Here is a 23,208-nt window from a genome sequence, read left to right on the forward strand (position 1 = left end):
CCTCTAGTCTCTCCCCAACCCTGGCTCTTATTTATAGATGTTGTTGTTAGCTGTGGAACCACTGCTGATCAGATTTGTCTGAGACTATCTGGATTGGCTCGAGTGTTTTTCTCTTTGCCCACGTTATCGTGCGATTTTGGGAGTGTGTTTGCGGTGCCTTCTGAGAGGAAATGAGGAATTAGCAACAGTAGGAGGAAGCCAGGAGCTTATTTTTGTTTTTGGTTCCCCTGTTCTTTGTGTGTGTGTTTGGGGTTCGTTTTACCAGGAACACTGCACTTCAATTTGATCTGTCTTAAAGATTCTTGCGAGGAGGCTGCACACATGAAGGGTGTCAGGCCCACGGTCTTAACACAGTGTTTACTTCAAGTGGGTAGAAGCATAAGATCCAACATCTTAATATTGAAGGGGAGGAAGAGGATGGAAACCATGGCATGATAAACTAAATCTTTGGATTTTCACCCAATCTTGTCTTTTTTCCCCCCTCAGCCTTTCATCTTTCTTTTTTCCAGTCATTGTTCTAATTCCTCAACTTTTTTCTTCTCCTTTTTTTTCCGAAAGAAAGTGTTTTAAATTAATTTCCCAGAGACGGAGGAACAATAGATAAAGTTCAAAAATTGAGTCATCTTGTGTGTTAGTTTGGACAGTCGTTTTTTCCCCTCTTTTTCCTCCATTCCTTTTTTTCTCTCCTTTCAAGATTGGGGCAGCAAATATCAGTCTGTTTTTAATGAAATGTGATAGTTTAATGGTTTAATAGGCGTTTCCACCAGGCCAAGGCACACTGGAACACTGGACCATATGTTTCTGTTTGCTGCACCACCTGAGAAAGCCTGTCGTGCATCTCATCCAGGCCTGGCAGGCTCTCTCAGGCAACTGTGCCTTCCGCTCCCTTCTCTTTCTCTTTCCTTACCTCCCGCCTCCCTGTTTATGTGGCTTATAGTTCTGTTACGGTAAATGAACAATATGAAATATTTTTCAATATCCATAATATGCAATATTATGCCATAAATTGTGTCTTGAGTCAGACACTTCCACCATCATTTCTCTCAGGTAGGTACCAAAAGCAGATTAGCGGGGGATACACATGATTTATGTGATAAAACAAGTCTTCACCGTTTTCCATTACAACTAATAGAGGGATGAAATATTCCCCCCTGGTGATTGATGAAGTGGCGTGCTCCTCGTTGTCAGTTCATTTTTTAAGCAGAAGGTAAGTCTACTGCTCTCTGGGTAAATAAGAGTCCCTGTTTGTCATCTGCGAGCACAGCCCAAACTGCTCTACTTGCTGCTGCATGCGTGATTTTGTAACGTGGCTCTCAGTATGTTAAGGTCATGGTAGGCATGTTACTGTAAAATGTACATACTTGGGTTCACAGGGAAATGAACGTTAATATCTCCAGGGTGTCCGCAGGTCCTTAAAACTGTCTTAAGTCTTAAATTAATTTATCTAAGATGGGATGATGAACCAAACATTTTTGACACCAAAGCAATTTGACTGAAAGCAATTTTGCTTTAGTCGGTAATTTCGCTTCTGGCTCTCACTCCCGCTCCCCCAATTGCACATGGAGTAAAGGGAGAGAGGCATTCTGATAAGCGCAAGCATTGACTATTGACAAGTTGAGCAACATTTCAAAATGTAATTGACACAGTTTTTAAAACATCTACTGTTACTGTTATTTAAAAAAATAGGAGAGTCTCAGCTTTATGTGAGTAGAACAATTACTTCTCAACAGTCAATATAGAGGAAATAACGCCGCTTTACAATCAAGGTATGTAATTGAGATAATTGAGCGCACCATTTGTGGTGAATACATCAAGTAGCCTATGCAGGCCTAACAATGGAAGGTTTTCTCAGGAAAACGCTAAGGCGTTTTTTTGTGTTCCCACTTCCTCTGCCGGTATTATGTAGCATAGGCTATAGCCTAGGCCAATATTCACAAAAAAACATGCAGGCAAATTAATCTCGAAATATATATGATTATTCTGGATCCTATTTTGACATGTTTTACCTCAAGATATCCATCATGCATTCCCTGAACATCCCTGAGCACATTTTTCCATGTCTTTCTTGGCACTGGAAAACGTCAGTCTAGAGCCCTCCTGCTTAGCTAACTTGCTTGGAATTATAGCCATTTGATACCTGATTTACTGAATGAGGGAAGGACCTTGTTAACCTGGATCAAAAGCCTGCACACCCAGTGGCCTAGCTCTCCAGATGGAGAGTTGACCATTGTTTTGTACAGTAACAGTGCTGTATGTTTGACTTTAAGGCATTTCTTTCACAGTTGTATCGTTATGGTATTGAGGATCATTATAGTTGGTATTGGTATCGATGCCAAAATTCTGAACACTTAAGAGTTTGTGATCTAGCTAATGATTAGCCGGTTGGGATAGCCTAAACAAATGCATGCTTCAGCCATCTATATCCTAGCCACTATGGTACTTCATCCGTTAGGCGGCAGGAGAATGCCCATTGCTAAAATAGCACACCTGCCTGATATGAGCCATGTAGGCTATACCCTTTGGTGAAAGGTAGTATCTAAAAATACTACTTTTTTGCCAACATTGGCACATTTCTGGAGAGAAATATTAGTAGGTGTGTGGTGCGCCCAGACTCTCAACAATCGAAATGTGTTGATCACTTCCTGTCGCTCAGCTAACTCTCTCAAACCAGTCTTTATCATTTCATCTCTTCCCAAACCTTAGTTTAATGCCAACATTGTTGTGGGACCGGTTAAGACTGTTAATATAATCTATTGTAGGCTGTCATGCAGAGACAGTCTGCATAGCGTAACATGGAAAATAGATTAGTAGAGGACACAGAGGAGGATTTGGAGGAATGATGATCTAGGTTGTGGTTTGAGAGTTAACAATCTCCCCTGAGGGCTCCTGTCTTATTTGCCCCCCTATGTATGTGTGTGTGCATCCGTGTGTGTGTGTGTGTGTGTGTGTGTGTGTGTGGCTGGGGTGTGTGTGTGTGTGTGTGTGTGTGTGTGTGTGTGTGTTGTGTGTGTGTGTGTTGTGTGTGTGTGTGTGTGTGGTGTGGTGTGTGTGTGTGTGTGTGCGTGCATCCGTGTGTGTGTGTGTATCCATGTATGTGTGTGTGCAGATCCTGCCTGCGTCGTGTGACATGCTGCCCTCCATGGTCCTGCTGTTCAGGCTGCTGGACCTGACGGGGGAGCGGAGCCAGGTCGGCACCACACTGGGCTGGGCCGCCTTCCCTGTCTGCCATGCCACCCTCACAACTGTCCAGGGGCGCTTCAAGACCCCCATCCTCAGGGGGCTCCCGCACCCCCACCTCGACCAGTTCCGCAAGATAGAAGGCCTTATGTCAGCCGACCTGGACAACTGGCTGTGTAACCTGTACTTCCAGGTGTGAGGGTGTGTTAATGTGTGGGTTGATGGTAGCGTGTGTGAGGGAGAGTGGGCGAAGGAGTTGTTTCCGTGTTTGTGAGTGTGTGTCCATTTCAGTTGGGAATGTTGAGCCCAGGGGCTATGGACAGTCACCTGATTTGAACCATTATCAGAGAAGCTGGGTGGTTGGTATGAGGGGACATTATGTGTGGTAAATGGTTTTAGCTGAGAAATTGTAAATTGGCCCCAGATTGTAAATAAACCACATATTTACTAAACATATCCGGATGCATTTGAGGTGATGCATTGATCCAATTACTCAGCAGCTTAATTTAATTAAAATACAGAACAAAGGTTTCTCTATTTACAGTTCCTCTGCATTTTTTGTCCCAAGTGTATTTTTCCTATCAATAGGAATAATTATCGCAACTAATATCTAGTGGTTTTTAGACATAAAGGAGTAGCCGTACAGACAGTCATTATTGATGCATTGCAGTAGACGTGTAGAACACAAGTAGCAGTGACATCACCACTGTTATCAATTCTAAATGTATCATTGCTTCATGCACTCATTCCCGCTCTGTATCCCCCCCAACCCCCCTCCTTCCTTTCCATAATGGCTCTACAGGTGAGGAAGCTCCCCAGTGGCAGCTCCAGAGGGGATGAGGAGCACAGTGTCACCCTGCAGATCCCTCCTCTCCTCGTCCCCCCTTCGCCCCCCCAGGCAGGCCCAAGCGGCTCCAGCCCCAGCCGGGGGAGAGGTGGCGTCAAGCCGTGTCACCGGGGGTCCCCTCTCCACCTGTCTGCCTCACACTCCTCCTCTGCCTGCTCCTCCTCCACTCTGCCAGGTAGGGCTCCCCCACCGTCACCCCCACCACCCCCTACTGCCAGCGGCCACAGTGGGGGACAAATTAAACCTAATGTCACAGACAGAGTGGCAGGTCTCCATGGCTGTCAAAGGAGGTGATTGTGCTCTGAGGCAGGTCCTTGGTGTTTATCATGTGCTATTATTAGTTACTATGTATTGTCAGTATTGCTATTGTATTGCTAGATATTGCTGCATTGTTGGAGCTAAAAACATAAGCATTTTGCTGCACCTGCGATAACGTCTGCAAAATTGTACGTGACCAATAAACTTTGATTTGATTAATATATTTGCAAAATACATTTCAACCAGTTATAGTACCAGAGTGTATTACTAACATTGCCCATTTCAAATTAGATTGAACATTTCATTCCATTCTACACAACAAACAAACACTCATAACTAGAAGGATGTTATGCAATGGAAACTATGGAATAGATCAAATGTTTTATTAAAATGAGGAAACGGCTAGTTCTCTAGCAGGAACTCATATAACCTCTCCGTGCGCCATTAGCATATTCATATTTTGTTCTTCTGTAGATGTGGATGTGCTCAATGTGTTTGGGAAACAACAGATGAGAAAACCCCCAGCCTCACGCTGAGATAAAAGTCATAGGACATGTTGCATGTATTCAAAAGATACACTAAGTATGATTTGAATTCTAGTGGTAAGTTCGTACTGCACGCGAGTACAAGCAAACAACAACAACCACCTAAAAACACATTTCGTAACACTTGGTTCGACAGCACAATGCTGAAGCCAGTGTGGCTCACACATTTTTGTTCTCCTGAAGTATTTGACATTTTTTATGCAGAGAACTGATTCTCATGGCATGGGGTGTTTGTCTAGTACACAGCCTGTCCAGTTGACACCACAGCATTGTGAAATCTTTGAATAGTTTATTGTTGCCACTTAAGCTTTACTTTAGATATGAGGACTTGTGATTTATTATAACTCATTGATGAAATGGGAATGTCCTGGTATGGGAATGTCCTGGCACTACAGTCCTAGCCTGGTCCCAGATCAGTTTGTGCTGTATAGCCAACTTCTATGGTCCATTTGGCATGACAATGACCATAGGAGTTGGCTATACAGCTCAAACAGATCTGGGACGAGGCTACTAAAGTCCCTCTTCAGTACGGTCACATGGATGTGTTTCTCAGCTGAAAGGACAGGCAGGTGGAAAAGAGTAACATCGTCCATCTGTAGAGAGGAAGTGAATAATACCGGCCTGCTATTACCAATGATAATGCGGCCAGTTTCTCACTTAAAACACACTTCTCTTGTTTCCCCTGGTTTTCAGGTCAGGAAACATCCTGGCCAACGTCAGAAATCAAACATAGGCTCATTTGGTATTGATCTAGTACAAAGACGACCAGGCCTCTGTTATTAATACATCACTTTTTTTGGCAGGGCGCTCATCTTTATTTAACAGTCCTCGAAAAAGTTTCTGGGGTAGTGCTGGAGCTTTAAACATCAGACGGGCGTTTTAATTACAAATGAGTTGTGACAGGTCTGCTGGGTAGCAACCTGGCCCATTTTAAACGTGATGTCGGCTGACAGCTCGAGCCGTGTTCTCCGAGTGTTCTTCGAGCGCCTCAACATGTGGAAGAAATTGGTCTTTTACATTTCACAGCTTGTCACTTCCTCTGCAGTGCGACCCTTGACCTCCCACTGAGATCCTAACACCCCACAAGGGAAGTGTCCCCGACAAGAGCATTCTTTGAGATTTATGTTCTGCCACACAGGCAAAGTACCAGTCCTCCACACCCACCTCCTCCACTCTACGAAAAGAAAGAGGGGGGAACAACAGAGAAAATTCAGGTGAGGAGGTGGCTGGAGAAGAAGTGAACCTGATCCGTACCTTGAGTAACGGATCAAAAGGTGTCCCTCACAGCACCTCGCGGAGGCCCGTTAAGGCACCGCTCCGTAAGTCTAGCTGACGTTTGTGTCACATTTGCATATGGATCCTTTCACGTTGCATTACTTCTCGGAGCGGAGTTATGATATTCAGATGGAGAGATTACGTCAAGCTCTGAGGAGAGAGATTGGATAGACAACTTTAACCTAGCCCACAACTGGAAATCAAATTCAGCGAGGAAAGAGAGGAACAAATTATTTCTGTTATCCAGCACTCTGTCAAAGTCGGGGGCCTCAACCATTTCCTTCCATTTGGAGGAAGCTCTCTGTTTTTGATGTATAGAGATTCCTTTTTCTTTCTGTGCGTGTAACGCCAGAGCTTTTCTCATTATGTGCTTCCCTCAGAATCAGGACAAGTATATGGAGACCTCTTGTCATAGGATAACACACACATAGTCTTACTTGACAGTCAGACTGAAAGTTGTGCGTTCCTGGGGCCTTAAGTTAATTAATCTCCCTCGCATTATCACAGCCCTGGATGAGGTGTCTATTACAGACAAGAAAGTGACTGACAACCCCATCCTTGATGACTATACCAAATAATATATTTGCCAAGTTTGGAGAAATTATGAAAAAACTCTGATGTATAACCATTCTTCACTGTTGACTTTGTTGTGTCAGAAAAGTAAACTTACCATATGAGAATCATAATCCGGTTTTACTTTGTTTGCTCCGTGCATATCGAAGTCTATTTGCCTTTTTGAACACACGAGAGTCGCCAGAGGCGGTGTGGGTTAACTGACCTTTCACATTAACTGAATGATCCGGTTACACTTGAGTTTGTTTGAATCCAAATGACTAATTAGATTAGGCCTGTGTTCTATGATTGCCGTCAGTGGATCAGTAACTGGATGCAGAGGATCAGAGTTGAGAGGGTTTAGTTTTGTGTTGTTGCTTTTCTCCCCCTCGTTTTGCCAATGCATCATACTGCATCATAATACCCCCCCTGAGCACAATTTCGAGGATTTTTCATCTGTCTCTGGAACGCTGCCCTGAACATTCAGGATAAAGGTCCCTCAGGGTTAGGGTATTGGTCATTCCAGTCAAACTTTACCACTACGTTATATCGTTATAACCTTATATCTCTACCAGTCTGCGATGGTCCCCCAATTAATGTTGCACTGTCCATATTCTACATTGATGTTTTATTGTTATGTCAAAGCCTGTTTGTATAGATACAAGAGTAACCCCACAAAGTGAATGTTACAGATTGGGACAAACAGAACCCAAGGGGAACACTGTTTAGTTTAACCCCCCCCCCCCCCCCCCCCCCCCCCCCCCCCCCCCCCATCGCATACATACAGCATGTCCTCTATGCTGATGAATGAACAGAGATGGAGATGTGAAGTGTACTTCAACAAGATCATTTTATTAATCACTGCTATAATATTCCAACATGTTATCCAAGCTTCAAGTGAGACTGCAAAGATCCGTGATCCTACTTCGAGTTGCGTCGTCGAGTAAACAATGTTACGTTCGAATAACCACATCGCTGTGAGTCGAAACAATCGCTGAATATAAAACCCCGCCACCGAATACCGGCAGCGAGGGCACTCTCGGGTAATCAATGATTCACTGACCTTGGCTCCGCGGTCAACTTTGGACCAATCACAGGGCAATTAGAAGCCCAGGTGAGTGGAAAGGGCTCGGCTGGTCGGCTTTCACTAGCAGTAACGGACTTCTCAGTGTGGTGGACCCGGGGCCATGTTTTCCAGCCGAGGTCTCTCTCGCTCTCTCTCCCGCTCTCTTCCAGCTCTCTCTCTCTCCCAGCTCTCTCTTTCTCTCTCTTTCTCTCTGTCTCTCTTCCCCACTCTGTCTGTCTCTCTCTCTCTCCCAGCTCAGAGAGAACCAGCTGGATAACAAGGAAGCTGTTGTTCTACCCTCGGAGCAACACTGGGGTTGTGGCAGCAGCCCTCCAAGTTCATGGACATAGCCTATAGCTGTCAACACTGTGCTAATTCTGGCCCAACACCATCTGAGAATCAGGGTTGGTGAATTAAACCCGAAGCTGCAGTATGGTGCTCTCTCTTCTCTCCTCTCTTTCTTTCTCTCTCTCTCTCTCCGTCCACAGCGGCGGTGGTGTTTTAACACACAAACAATGACAATGAATTTGTCCTCTAACAGTGAGTGAGCTTATATCAGACCTCAGCTGTACCGCTTAACTGCATGCCCGTCACTTTCTGCAGTACTTCCAACCCGTAAGCAAGGTACTTCTGAGTTTGTATTATTTCGATGTAACTACTTTGTTTAATATATTCTTATTTTTCTGGAATTCATTATATTTTTAGGACCTATAGCAAAAAATTATACTCATTGTCTGTTGAATGCATTTGAAAGTAAAGGCATGTTAAACACACCCAAGTTTGTGAATAATGTTTGTACATTTGACTACAAGGGTCATTGACTCAGTGCCATTCTGTTATTGATTCTCTTACACCTTCTCAATTTCCATCTCTATTGGTCTCTGGCTTTTCTATGAGGAGACATTTTTACCTTTATTTAACAAGGCAAGTCAGTTAAGAACAAATTCTTATTTACAATGGCAGCCTACCCTGGTCAAACCCGGACGACGCTGGGCCAATTGTGCGCCGCCCTATGGGAGTCCCAATCACAGCCGGATGTGAAACAGCCTGGATTCAAACCAGTGCCTCTTGCACTGAGATGCAGTGCCTTAGACCGCTGCGCCACTCGGGAGAACTTACATCTCATGTTTGACTTATAGTACAGTAACTGTCACAGTAAAAAAAAAAAAAACTGAATTCGGTATATACTGTAGGATCTCTTTAACAGAACATTTTATGATTTTGAATGTTGACAGCACACATAAAGACTTAACTATGCAAGCCAGAGTTAAATAGTTATGCAATCACATGACAGATCAGGGAAAAAATAACATATTCTTCACTCTGAAAATAACAGATATAAGCTTATTACCTCGTAACTGTAGGCATTCCTAATGTTTACCAGCAAAGCCCTGGTAATTAAGAACTACATCTGGGTTGGAATTAAATCTGATGTCAGTCTCCGAAACCAGGAGGAAGCTGAACAGTCTTGCTATTAAGTACACTTTAGCCGTCAGACGGATTTGCTGATATGTCGCCTATATTTAAAGGTTATTATTACTGATATATTTAATCCCGCAGCAAGAGAGAAAAATTATATCATCTCAGAGGTTTCCATATTTATTATATAGATGTGACTGGCTGCAGAAGAAGACGAGAAAAAAAGCGATGAAAAAAAGTTTCACATAGTGAAATTTTTACATGTATCAAGCTAAGGTTTACTTAATTAGAACCTCCAGGCAATGCAAGAACCCTTTTTTAAATTCTGTGAATGTTAATATGCTAAATAATGCAAAGCTCCGGCTCTTCAAGCATGAGACACACATCTGGCGGCTTACCATTTAAATTACAGCAAAAAAATGAGAGAGAGAGAGTGAGAGAGAAAAGAAAAAGGGGAGGAAAAAACACTTCAAAAGTAATTTTCCAAAGGAAAGAAGAATGGAGAAATGTATTACAACCAAATTTAATTTCTTTTTCGATTTTTCATCATGTCTAATTGCATGCATTAGAGCGTTCAGGCTCGGAAGGTTTGGCTTCTTAGATTGTGGGAGATGTGTGTGCAGGGACGTTTCATAAGTCTCTCTCTTTCTCTCTGAGGAAAATCAGCCTCTTAGACTTTGTTGCTTTTGCAAACTCTCCTGACAGAACAACGCAACAACTTTACTACCTGCCTCTGACTATGATCACTACACACCACACATGTGCAGTATGCACCACTGGAAGTGGGAAGAAATATTTTAACAATATTGCAATCATGTGTTGATTGTTTTATTTTAGGAATAATCTACATGATTTTGAAACATTATTTGGTAATTATATAGTCAATTATGCAGGACGATTTTATTGATTGGTTGCTTAAATAAATGATGTCCTTTTGATTGATAAAAATTGTGATTTAACAAATATTTAAGAGTGCAACAGTGGAATTTGTATTTTTTTTATATCCCAATTTAAATTGTATTTCATTTTTCTTATTTGAGTTACTAGATACTGTATGTGACAAATAGGTGTTAGTCAATATGTAAGTTACCAGATATATAGACATGCTGTTTGTGTGTATATAATCATTGTTTCATCCTACTGTTTACTGACGGTTTGAGATATTTTAGCTCAAATACATTTTTTCCCCCCAAACTTTTAGTGCTTGTTTTCTTTTTTAACAACCTACCTGGTCAACTCCTACCAGCACTCCTACAGTAAGCAGAACCAGGATAAAAAAATGTCTTCATAAATCAGACATAAATAATGATGTGTTACTGTACTTTCTCTCTCTTACTGTTGTTGCCAGATGTGCTTTGCTCATAAAAATAAAAATGAATCTTTCTTTTTTTTCTCTTTCTTTCACTCTTATATGGCAGGGAAGAACTCCACAGTAGTGGTCCCTGAGAAAATAGAGGAGATGAGAGATCCCTACACAGAGAAAGCAGAGACATGGATGCACTACAAGGTAACAATGTGATTTAGGAAAAATAGATTTCTCCCCCCCCAACCCCCACACACACACACACCAAACCGTCTCCAGCCCTACACACACCTCCCGTCGTTATATCTGAGATTTGTCAAAATAATTTCACACTAACAGGTATTTTTTTGGTCTTCAAAGCCAGTTTTGATCTGCTTGACAAGCCAAAGCAGCTGATTCTGTGAAATCAGCAATGCCAGCCAGGCCTTTTTATTGCTCCGAACACGCCTCTTCCTGAGCTACAGAGGACTTAAGCTAAATGAACCAAAGCCTAGTACGTTACCTGCCATACTTTGAAGTGGTAATTGCAGAACTACTTTTCTTTGCTGATCTGGCATTGCTGTCTCAAGTTCTGCTTTGCTATTGTGCCCTCCTTTGTGTGTTGTGATGTTTTGTTGTGATGTTATTGCGGTGATGTTATTGTTTGTGATGTTTTGGTTGTGATGTTGTTGTGATGTTATGGTTGTGAGGTTGTGTGGGTTGTTGTTGTGTTGTTGTTGTGTGATGATGTTATGGTTGTTACGTTATAGTTGTTACGTTATTGTTGTTGATGTTGTTGTGATGTTATGGTTGTGAAGTTATAGTTGTGGTGTTTTGGTTGTGATTTTGTTGTGATATTGTGGTTGTTGCTTGTTGGCATGTATATGGGTTTTGTGATGTTGTTGTGATGTTATGGTTGTGAAGTTATAGTTGTGATGTTTTGGTTGTGTTGTTGTGATGATATGGTTGTGATGTTGTTGTGATGTTGTTGTTGTGATGTTTTGGTTGTGATTTTGTTGTTGTGGTGATATGGTTGTGATGCTGTTGTTGTTATGTTGTGGTTGTGGTGATGTGGTTGTGATGTTGATGTTGTGATGTTATGGTTGTGGTGATATGGTTGTGATGTTGTTGTTGTGATGTTGTGGTTGTGATGTTGTTGTGGTGATGTTGTTGTGATGTTGTGTTTGTGATGTTGTTGTGACGTGGTAGTTGTTGTAGCAGATGATGCATAAACACCACATGAGCTCCTATCCACCTCACACTCTTCCCAAGCCTTTATTCCTCAAGCTCCCCTCTACAGCCGCGTTACAAGTGGCTCTTAGTCTCCAGACGGCCAATAATCAGCACTGCTGACCTCTTAAATGAATAAGTTTGTTGATATGAGGTGTTCTTTTTTCTGAAGCCACAAAGCTGCAGGGTTTTAAACGCTGCTAACTCTGTCAAATGTCACCCGGTTGAAGCCAGTTGTCTAATGATTAAGTGCGGTGATCTCAAACCTGCCCCAACCTGGGCGCGGGGGATCAAATTTCAGCCCCCTCTCAACCTACGGTGCCAGGCTAATTAAAATGTATTTTCTCCAGGCGACCACTTCAGCCCAGAGGGCAGGAATCGCAGTGGAAAATCTGGCTCTTAAGATATTGCATTAAATGTATTGTAGAGACACCAGAGAACATTGTGGTTTATATATCTCCTGTGTTTTTTCTCCTCTTCTCTCTCTGTCTCTCTCTCTCTCTCTTTCTCTTTCTCTCTCTCTCTCTCTCTCCACCTTTTTTATTGTGATCATCACTCTGGAATTCACACTTTCTTTGGCAAAGATTGCACTATGAAAACCAATGGGGCTTTTATAGGGGCCTTACCCTATTTACTACATCCTGGGCACAGTTCTCTCAGGTGGAGGAGAGAGAGAGAGACGGAAGGCTCTTTTTCAAACTAGGGAGCTGATTAACATAATCAGGAAGTATTTCACAACTTCTAGCTAGCAGACAGCCTAAGCCCACCCAAGGGCAAGGCAGCACTAGTTGACAGGACGAGGTAAAGCAAGCCGTTAACACATTGCCGGGCTTAACAAATAATATCAGGCGCTGAAGTACCTCTGCATGTGAAATATTTAAAACCCACTTCCTACCTTCATTCTGACTGTGTTGACACCAGTCAACGACTAGTGTAAATAACAGCAACAGCTGCCCTATACGTTCTGCTGCATTTCTCCATCTACGCCTTGTTTGTCCCTCATCAAAGTTGCTCCTCTCCAGAGATGTGTTATTTGGGTGTCATTCAGTTCTGAGACTGGAAGAGAACAGTGGCTCAAAAGTGTGATGCACTGTCTCCATGTGATCCTCAGATAGATCGGGGCCCGTTTCCTGCTCTGCCTGCTTTGATTACAAACGACATCCGCATGTGTTGTCCCCCCCCCCCCAATTTGTGCTCTCCCCAACAGAAGAAGCCAATCAACAAGATAAATAGCTCGAGCGCCCATGTGAGAGGGAGCGCCGCACCTCCACCGCTTCTGCAGGGCCAGGCTGACAAACAGGAGACAGCAGCTCCGGCTGTAGCATCATCGGAGAAGAGGGAGAATCTCTGGGCTAAGGAGATGGAGGAGTATACGTTCTCCCTACAGTAAGTCTCACCACTCATTATACAACTTCCAGTCGCAGCGCGAAGGAAATGTGTGTGACGACAGCTTTTTGCCTCGCGGAAACGGGGCCGCGATAGCCCCATTTCAGCGCAGAATGTCTCGATAATAACTACTATAGAAATGATGGCACACTCACACATCTTAGGTAGTGCATTGTGAATAAGACCAATTAAAATTTTTATAGGGGGTGGATCAGCTTTAATATTGCAAATAGATTGTGGCTTCTATCAAAGTAATTGTCTGCATCATTTCCAGTCCCCCATATATATATTTTTATATCTTTGTTTATAAAAAGTGAGTGACGATATCTCCAACCCCATCGTGGTTATGTATCTCCCCTGGTGCTATGGGGTAAGATCTTTTAAAGGGGTGCGCATGGCAACATTGGCTCATCACACATGCCTCTGTCACTGTGTGGTTAGTTGGTTTTCAATTCCCCTGCAATACAAACTGAATAAGAGGGCTGGGCAAATGTTTTCTCTTTATTGTGGCTTATAGCATTTGATTTTAATGAGAAAACAGGGATGTATCAAGCACAAACAGCCCAGGATACACATGGTATAAAACACCTCTGCCAAACACGTTTGAGAAAAAAATATTTTCATAGAGTATTGAAATAATATAAAATGGGTATTGCTTATTTCAACTGGAAACAAAGTTTTGCAGGTATTTGTTTTTATTTCAGATTTGAGAACATAAATGAATACAAGGCGAATCTGCACCCATCACAATGAGAGGGAAAGCCTCACGCTCTCAGGGGATTAAAAAGGGGCCTGTGTTTCCTCATTTCAGAGTAGTTTGTAATTTATAGCTTCCGGTGGCATATTAAACAAGATCAGAGACTACACTCTGGCATCTCCCGAACACACCAGGGGAATTAAAATCATTACCACGACAACAAAAATGAAGCCACAAACATGACGACACAATGCTAAGTGGGAGAGAAAAACACATAATGAATCTAACTTGTATGGGCGGACTATACGACGGGAAACATTTAAAGTGTGTTTTACTTTTACTTGAGGACACTTGGTTGATTATTCAAGATGTGTTAAGCTGTGGAACATATTACAATTTTGCCTTTATGCCCTATAATGCACTAAAGCCTTAGAAAGCTACTCCCATATTTATTACGTTTTAAGACCGAGCTCAAACTTCAAGCAGAGCTCACTCGCCCTACATTACATCTGTTCATCACAGCAATCAGAGGCACTGATGTTGTCTTTCCTCAATATCCCAAACAGTCCTGCAGTGCTTTTTGAGTTATGCTGGGCATGTCTAGCACCTGAGGACTGTATGGGGAACAAGCATACGGGGATTCTTGTATTGTTTTATTCACCATTCCACTCTTCTTACTGTAATGATGTCATCTGTGATGCCGTGTGCTGGAGCTCTGTGTTCTATTCAGAATTTCTGGATTCATATTCGGGTGATTGAGGGATATTACTGCCATCTAGAGAACCACGAGAGACTGAGCCCATTGATGAGAGCCTTGTTTTTAGGGCAAATCAGATATACACACCGCGCTCACACTGGCTACTATGAATATTGTTCAAAACATACACTACAGTATTTTGTATTTTCAGGTTGCAACTAACCTCAAGATTCTTATTCTCTTGACCATAACCTATTTGGTTTATGAAGGCATCTTGATGAAGCTCAAACAATATTTGTCACGTTCCTGACCTTATTTTCCTTTGTTTAGCTTTGTTTAGTTGGTCAGGACGTGAGCTGGGTGGGCAGTCTATGTTATGTGTTTCTATGTTTAGGTTCATTGGAAATTAGCCTTATATGGTTCTCAATCAGGGGCAGGTGTTTGACGTTTCCTCTGATTGAGAACCATATTAAGGTAGGCTGTTCACACTGTTTGTTTGTGGGTGATTGTCTTCCGTGTTGTTACCACACGGGACTGTTTCGTTTGTTTAGTCTGTACCTGTTCGTGCGTTCTTCGTTATATGTAAGTTCTCATGTTCAGGTCTGTCTACGTTGTTTTGTAGTTATTCAAGTGTGCTTCGTGTTCGTCTTGTTTAATAAATTAACATGTATTCTCCACAAGCTGCGTTTTGGTCCGATCCATGCTCCTCCTCAGACGAGGAGGAGAACAACCGCTACAATATTCCCAGGAATATCATTAACATATCAAATTGCAAATCATATGCCAATATTGACCTTTCCTTTAAGATAATACACAATGCTGGATATTAATTCGACAAGAATGCCATTTACCCACACAAGAGCAAACACGCCGTGCATCATCGCTAACAAGAACTAGAGAATAAAGTCTTCCCTAAGATGAACCACTCTACTGTTTCTAACGAGGTAGAAATCAGTAACACCTTCTGGCAGATGATAAAAGACATTGAATGTTGTGTGTTGTACATAATATAGCGGGCCTACATAAATAATGTTTTCCATTTGAAGTTTTAGCTCAATGGGGCAGTATCTGGTTCAACCCTCTCTTTCTTGGAGTTTTGATTATATTCCCCTCTCAGTTTTATCCCCTTCGATTTGCATATCAAAAAGTAAGGTATTTGTTGCCAACCTCAAATGCAACTCATCCCAAAACATACGTCGCTGCACGATAATAACCGTTAACCATGAATTACAATTTCAAAGAAAAACACAATGCTCTTAAGTGCAAGTATTGACAATAACAGACAATTCCCCGCAAATGAAAAGGCAGGAATTTCCTACTCAGTTGATATCTGTTTGAAGAAACATGAAAGACACTCGCCGACCCTTCTACCTTATTTGATGTCTGCGAGTGGAGACTTCTTAAGCACCTTTCTCAAAAGAATGAGAGTGAATAAAATCAAAGTGTTTGATTAGTGTTGTAATTTGATACGGCCAATTTGCTACTGGATACCACTGCAACAACTTTCACTAAGGTAAACATATTTGAACTGACTACTATAGCCTACTGTACTGACCAATAAACAATGTAACAATCCAACACAGCATTTTAAAGTCAATGGTGGATCTGTATTTTTAGGACATTTCTGATTCCATATAAAATAGGAAATGAACAGGAAAGTGTTAGCTGCATTTACATTTATCTTTAACAGCCTCTTATTACCAACCTTAGTGGGCCACGCAAACTCCTCCTGATTTCATTGTAGTGGGTTTTGGTGTAATCTGTTGTGGGAGGAGTTGCCTTTTTATCTGTTAGCAAAGTTTTCATTGCATTTGTGAAACCCAACTTGAACTTTAAGATGATAACAGTACTTGAAGTTTAAACTGTGACCTCTACACATGAGCACCTCTAATAATATTAAAGACCCAATCAGCATTGACACAAGGGGCCAGTACTCATGAGGAGCCAGTACTCATGAGGAGCCAGTACTCATTAGTCAACTATATTGGTCTGGAGGACTACAGGTCATCACAGAAAACATATTTGTCCACAATCATCTGTCCCTCAAATGTGTTTTGCTTTCCCCCTCTGTTTGTGCATTAATTAGACTGCAGAGTGTGTCGCAGCAATGGTATCCAACTAAATATTTTTTTCTCTCGTTTTGGGGAAACCTGTTTTAATCAAACTCACTCTCACATAACAATTAGATCTAATTAGCCCAATTATCAAGACTCTAATTACACTGAAATGTACCCCCTAAATCTCATATCAATTATATCTGTGACTTTCCTGTTAGAGAAAGAGAAAGGGAGAAAGATAAGACAAAGTGTAGCGACACCCTTCGCCTCCAGAGGCCACAGGATGATGCAAGTATCCCCACAGTAGATTCAGTCCATGCTGAAACTGGTAGAGGAGAAGCTCTACTGTCTGATAGCGTTGTGTATGTCTCCTTATCGCTCGTTTGGATTTTGCACTGTCACATACTGTTATAGAGGATTGTTTCGACTTCAGTTTTATTTCTGCCGCAAATAATGGATTCCGACATTTTGAAGAATTACTGTATGTGCAGCTTTAGAAATTAGGTTGGTTCTGTTGAATTGATTTCTGGTATTTGAACTGTAGTAATCATTCATTTAAAGGCATCTCTCTCATGGGTGGTCAGAGGCCTTAATGCTTTCTAAGGTCTTTATGATCCATCAGAGCATAGTTGACCCAGTGCAGTCTTTCTCTGTTCTGGTACCTTATCTTCCATTAGCTTCCTTCCATTCATTCAGTCTACCATCAATGTAACAGTTGCACTGTTGCAGCACAACACCAAATGCTGCATGCTGCAGTCCATAGGGCATACGGGGGAAATCTCAGAAACTCTGTTTTGTTCCTCTGTGAGACTCGGAACCCTAACTGTTCTCATTGTGGCATTCCGTGGAGTCACCAGGAAGTCGGGAACACAGTGACCTACTTTCCCCTGCAGCCTGATGGGTTGGAGATCCACGCTTCCCTTCCACCCGTTCCCCGGCAGGGCTTGGCAAGGCGCCGCTTGAGTGCCTGCCTCTCCGGCTGTGTGTGTGACGACGAGAGGGGCTGGCCAAATACCGCCAGGTCACGAATCGACGACGCTCACCTGTTGGCGGGGTAGGGGGCAGCCCCTCTCTCCCTCTGTCGGCAACGCCGCTCTGCTTTTGGAAAGAAAAACGAAAAGTAAGTCTTTTTTTCTATGCCTGTCAGTTTGGAAATGGCTATGAAAACACATTGTGCTTTGTTATGGGTTGGTTATCTAAATATTGCACTGAAGTGCATCGCTGATTTGACAGTGCATTGACAAAAAAGACTAGTGCACACTGATGTAAACAACAACCAGAGAGGAACGACTGGAACCTGAAAGAGAGAGAGGGAGAGAGAGAGAACCACCTGAAACAACAACAACCTTCCTCAACGATCCCACATACTGCGCTACTCCAAACCAGAACCCAGCAGGGGTCAATCAAATCTGATGTAATGCTCGGTGGAGTTGTGGGTAGAGGTGACGAGCGGTCACCCACCACAGGTTCCCAGAGCCCTTTCCTGCATCCGTGGCCTGGGAGCACATGTTGCCTTCACCCCTCCGGGTCGCGCTAGATGTTGCTCCCACTTCAAGGAAATCAGCGCTGTCAGCTTTCTAACAGGCAGGTCCCTGCCCTGACGCCATTTGCTCGTCCCTGGCAAAGTGGGCATATGATCAGAGAAAGGCCCTCCTAGGCCTGGCAAGTCTGGTATCGTCTGGTCTGGGTCTGAGCTGTGTTTCCCACATCCCCTTTATGGGGCCTTGGAGAGAGAAAGAGAGAAACTGAGAAAGAGAGAGGAGATGTTCACAGTGCACAGAGGGCAGGGGCAAAGGTGAGGCTGCTCTGCCACTCTTTTCCAGTTCATTTGTCTTCACATGTTATCTGGATGACATGAACACTGAAAAATATTGCCAAGTCAATAAACATCTTGAAAAAGTTTGACTCATTCCAGTAGTTTTCCCAAAATTGTTTTTAAAACAATAAATTATGCTTGGATGGAAGTGACTTTTACAAGACAGAGACATACTGACTAATGTACTGCAGTACAAACATACAGAACACACTCTCCTTGTACAAATAAACACGGGATCCTGATTTTTCATTAGAACAACATTGCTGACGAGTTGCTCTTCTAATAAGCTGACAGGCTGTAACCGTTGATTTTATCAGCTGTCTGACAGACATATTTGTATATCTAAATATGACGTTGACCGACCATTTTGGGTATTGTCAATTTTAGCCAAAGCACACTGTCTGAGCCATTGCTCTTCGACTGACCTGTTGTTACCTTTCCCTGTTCTCTGGGTAGTCATTGGATTCAATTATTTGCATTGGCAATGGCATGTGTGGCAATCGCTATGTTTGTAGGGTAGACTATTCCAGCGTCCTTTCCCCACACCAGTCTTTTACGTGAGTGCATGAGCTTTGTCGGTATGGGCTAGGTCGCTATTGTCAGTCTCACCCTTCGTTGGCTGGCCCGTTCCCAGTGTAAATCCTGTGCCTGACACACACACACTCTGGAGGTTTCTGTGGGCCTGGAGCCCCATGGCTCTGGGATTACAGTCTGCCAGTGGGCCCTGATGGAAGGATGCAGTCTTAGTTGGCCAATCATCACCACCACCTCCATCTCCTACCTACACCCCCCTCCATCCCTTACCTACACCCCCCTCCATCCCCTACCTCTACCACAACCTTCCCCTACCTACACTTCCTAACCCTGAACGTCAACCATCACCACCTTCCCCTACCTACACCCCCCTAACCCTGAACGTGTGGTGAGATAAGAGAGAGAGAAAGTGAGAGAACGAGAGGGGAGCGTGATGGAGCTTTGACACACCAACACGCCTGCTGGGAGCGTGTGCAGTGGCATGTGGGGTAGCGTGATGTGCAACCTGCCTGGCGCAGAGAAGAACCTCACACATGCATGCTGGGAATGCAGCAGCTCTTGTTGCTCCTCTCTCTATCTCTCTCTCGCTCTCTTTCTCTCTCTCTCTTTCTCTCTCTCTCTCTCTCTCTCTCTCTGGTGACAATGTCCTGCAGTTATGAAGACAAGGTCACGAGGAGAATGAAACTACCATGTTAAATACTGATGCAATTCTCATGAGGCTTCTTGGGGCCTCCCAGTGTACATCACCCAAATAGATCTCTCCAGAGCACTTGTGATTAGTTGTTTCCCCTGCCATAATCAGAGGGGTTATTAAACTGCAGCGATACCACACCGCAAAGCATTGGATTGTTTTTTAAAGGTCAGAATTATACTTAGGTGATGGAAAACAACCTGCTTTGGGATGCTAAGTGCTGTGTTTATAGAGGGGGAGAGTAAGGGTAGCCCCTTTGGTTTGTTGATCCCAGGTGCATGCGAATCCTAATGTTTCCACCGCTATTTATGGTTCGCTATGGGACCTACCATTTCCATGTTTTAATCCTAAATCCATCAAGTCTATAAAAAGGCCACATGTTGCATTTTGGGTTGAAAAACAGGGAAGAATGGCTACCTCATGTAAACAAGCAGGCCTGTTCTCATGAACGAGGCCAAAACACGTTTCGGGGGGATATTTGGCTTGGGTAGAACCTTCCTCTGACTACCCTTTCTCTCTGCCAGTTCTGTAGCAATATTATAGCGCTAGCGTTTCATTGGTTCTCCTACACTTGCCTTGCATGTAAGAGCCTCCTCCTCGCATTAAAAAAGGCCCAGGCAGCTATTAGTCAAACAAGGCCTCCTAATTAAGTGGAACATATTTTTTCACTACTTCTGATTAGGTTAGAGAGCCCAGGCTCCCAGTCCCTCTCAGCTGCAAATAATTCTGATAATTTGGCAGTACGGGCATTATGCTATTCTAATTATATGATGTACTCCAATTCTACAGCTGAGTCACGATGCCATAATTCTCTTTACTATACCCCAAATACCTACTGCTTTCCCATTTTCTCAATGAAACTCATTTATGTGTATCTTGCTTTGCCAGTGTCCTGGAAATGGGGCAACATATAAAACTGAAGATGTTAAGGTAATTGTAGGGGTTGGGAGAAAAAGAAAACAATGTTAAGTTAAACCTCGAGAAAATTGAGCACATTTAAAAAATAACAAATAAAACTTCTCATAAGATGATATCAAGATGACTTAATTAACCGAAAGCCTCGGTTATGGCCTCGCGGGCATGCTGTTTTCGGCTTTTTTACGTCCCTTTTTTTGGCTGCTTTTAGAAAAATACCACCACTGCTGGACCATATGATTATCATTTAATATATCTTATGGGAGAGAGTGTATTTGGGATTTTCACTTTGTTTTTGTTAAGAGGTTTCATAGCTTCCTGCTTGACTTCAACCCACCTGCTCCAGAGTTTTACATGCCAAGATTGTTCAATCTATTACAGATACTTCTACCCCAGAAGTAGAAACACCTAGATATTTCTAGTGGTAACTATTTTTGCCATTACAAAGGCTCTTTAAAAATGTGTACACAGTGATGTAATGTTGTTCCATGGCTTGCAGAGTTACCTCCCCCCGATTGACCCAGGGGACACGGCACACAGTGACAGTGATGCCAGCCTGACTACAATATTGTCCCTAGTTAATTGTCAGCAGCATTAGAAAGGTCAGGCTGTTGGAATCACATAGTGCCCCTCGCTGCTTTGATTGAAGCATTCATTCCCAGCTCGTGTTTTACCAGGAAGTGTTTTTTTAAAGCTATCAAGGGTCAGATTAACTAGGTGACTTTCTCTCTCTCCTACAGATGTAGGATCTTAAATTGACCTATATTGTCACAGTAAAATAATCCTGCAGCAACAGGATTTGAACATTAAGTCCATAATGTTGCTTGATAGGTGGTTAGGCTATTAGCTGGCCAAAAGTAGGTTACATGAAAAGTGCAATACTGTTAATATAACTGTGTGTTAGTGTGGGTTTTCAGTGAATTTATGTAAATCACAAAGCTCATCTGCATTTCCTGCGAAATGTTTCAGCAACAAAAGAGTGATCAAATTAAGGTCCAACATCTGTAGGCCAGGTTTAGTCTGCTGTCAATTATAGATAACAATCTTAGTTTACTGTCACTGTAGAAAATAAATGCTGTTCTACTGCGCGTGTGTGTGTGAGTGTGCAATGAGCTGCAGTGGTGTTGTGGAGCATATGCACCCTTCACTGTGTGACGACCCTTAACTTAAGAAAAAAGCCCATCAGCTGTTGAGGAGGAGACAGTCATGTCTTGTCTCTCTCTCACTTCAAAGAACCAGGTACTGTAACTCAGTGCAGTGCAGGCCTGTGAAATCCTCCTTGAAGTTCAGGCACGCTTTGGATGTGTTGTGTAAAACACGTCGCCATAAAGAAGACATACACTGTGATATTGCTAATCCCGCGATTTACCATCAATCACCAAAAAAGCACAGCTCTCTTTCCACCACTCAGCGGCTTGACGCTCGCTTTAAGTGAGACTGCTTGAGTAAAAAACATAGAGAGAGACGGAAGGAGAGGGAGCATGCTTGCTTTGTTTGAAAACTGGGAGTTAGAAAGATACTTTGACTTTGAAGATATTTGCCTGTAAATCTTGTAAAGTGAGTGTAGTTGCTGCACCAGTGGAGCATAAAAGCTCTAGTGTTAATTTATGCATGTGTTCTCTAATACACTGCAGAGGAGCAGCAGGCCCGTGTGTAATGTGTGTGGTTGGGGCCCTTAAGTGGAAGTGACATAGTACTTTGGTTCCAGGATGGTATTATTACATTCTTAGCTGGTTTTTGCTCAGATAACTTTGAAAACCCATGTTGTCCTCAGTTGTAAGCTATAGAAGCTGATTGGAAATCGGTCTGTATATGGTTTGCCATTATGTCAGACAAACCTTCTGAAACGCAAAGGAAAAACAGTTCCCTTGTCCTGGCCTTGCTTACAGAAAATAGAATGTAAACAAGGATGATATGTCATTTTTTTTGTCAGTCCTATCTTTCCACTTTGCTTAAAAACAACAGTATTTTTAACTTACATCACCGATATGCATTCAGCATGTGAAGAAACAATAACATTATGGGGCATTTGGCGAACTGTCTAGCTAGTGTTTCTTTAAAAAAAAAGCAATGGGGCTTCAGAAAAAAGGGGTTTTGGCGCATTTACAAAACAATGCCCATGTCCCCCCCCCCAAAAAAAGAAGTGACAGCAAATAACTTAATCCTACAAATAAATGATAAGTCTGGTCTTTAAGTGGCCCCAGATTTAGAGCCTTAACTGACGGGGGGGGGGGGATATTTCTCAGGGTTACCTTCTTTCGGGCTCCCACCCCTGCAGCCATCTCCGCATAAATCAGCTTTAAACTCCACGCCACACTATCTCCCTGCAGTACTGCCATCATTACCCATGCCAACTTAAAGGCTTAATACGTGTCCCTACTCGCTGCTTACTTTATACTATTTTGCTATTTTTAAAGAGCATGGCGTTCATGTCCGTGGTATATCATATATGTAGAGAAAGATGCTCTCTTGTAACGTTCAACTGGAGAGGGGTGTGTTGCAACGTTATCCAGAGTTGAAGCTATATGATTTTATTCATGGAGAGTTGTGTCCGATTATTAGTGTATGCAATGCTAATCTTCTTTGAAAACTGAGAAATATACTACAATCAACTCCAATGAAAATAACCTGGGGGATGAAAAAAATAATATATATATATATATATATATATATATATATATATATATATATATATATATGTAAAGTGTTGGTTCCATGTTTCATGAGCTGAAATAAAAGATCCCAGACATTTTCCATACGCACA

General features: G+C 42.6%; 1 protein-coding gene across 1 annotated transcript in view; it reads left to right on the forward strand.

Annotated features, from left to right (window-relative positions):
- ofcc1 (orofacial cleft 1 candidate 1) overlaps positions 1-23,208 on the forward strand; it is a 122,019-nt gene that overhangs the window by 51,993 nt on the left and 46,818 nt on the right. The window contains exons 17-20 of the mRNA XM_070435674.1: positions 3,107-3,370; positions 3,980-4,314; positions 5,521-5,542; positions 5,966-6,146. Of these exons, the coding sequence (XP_070291775.1) occupies positions 3,107-3,370; positions 3,980-4,314; positions 5,521-5,542; positions 5,966-6,146 (802 nt within the window). The remainder of the gene's footprint in view (positions 1-3,106; positions 3,371-3,979; positions 4,315-5,520; positions 5,543-5,965; positions 6,147-23,208) is intronic.

This window comes from Salvelinus sp. IW2-2015, linkage group LG27, assembly GCF_002910315.2.
Source record: "Salvelinus sp. IW2-2015 linkage group LG27, ASM291031v2, whole genome shotgun sequence".
Lineage (NCBI taxonomy): Eukaryota > Metazoa > Chordata > Actinopteri > Salmoniformes > Salmonidae > Salvelinus > Salvelinus sp. IW2-2015.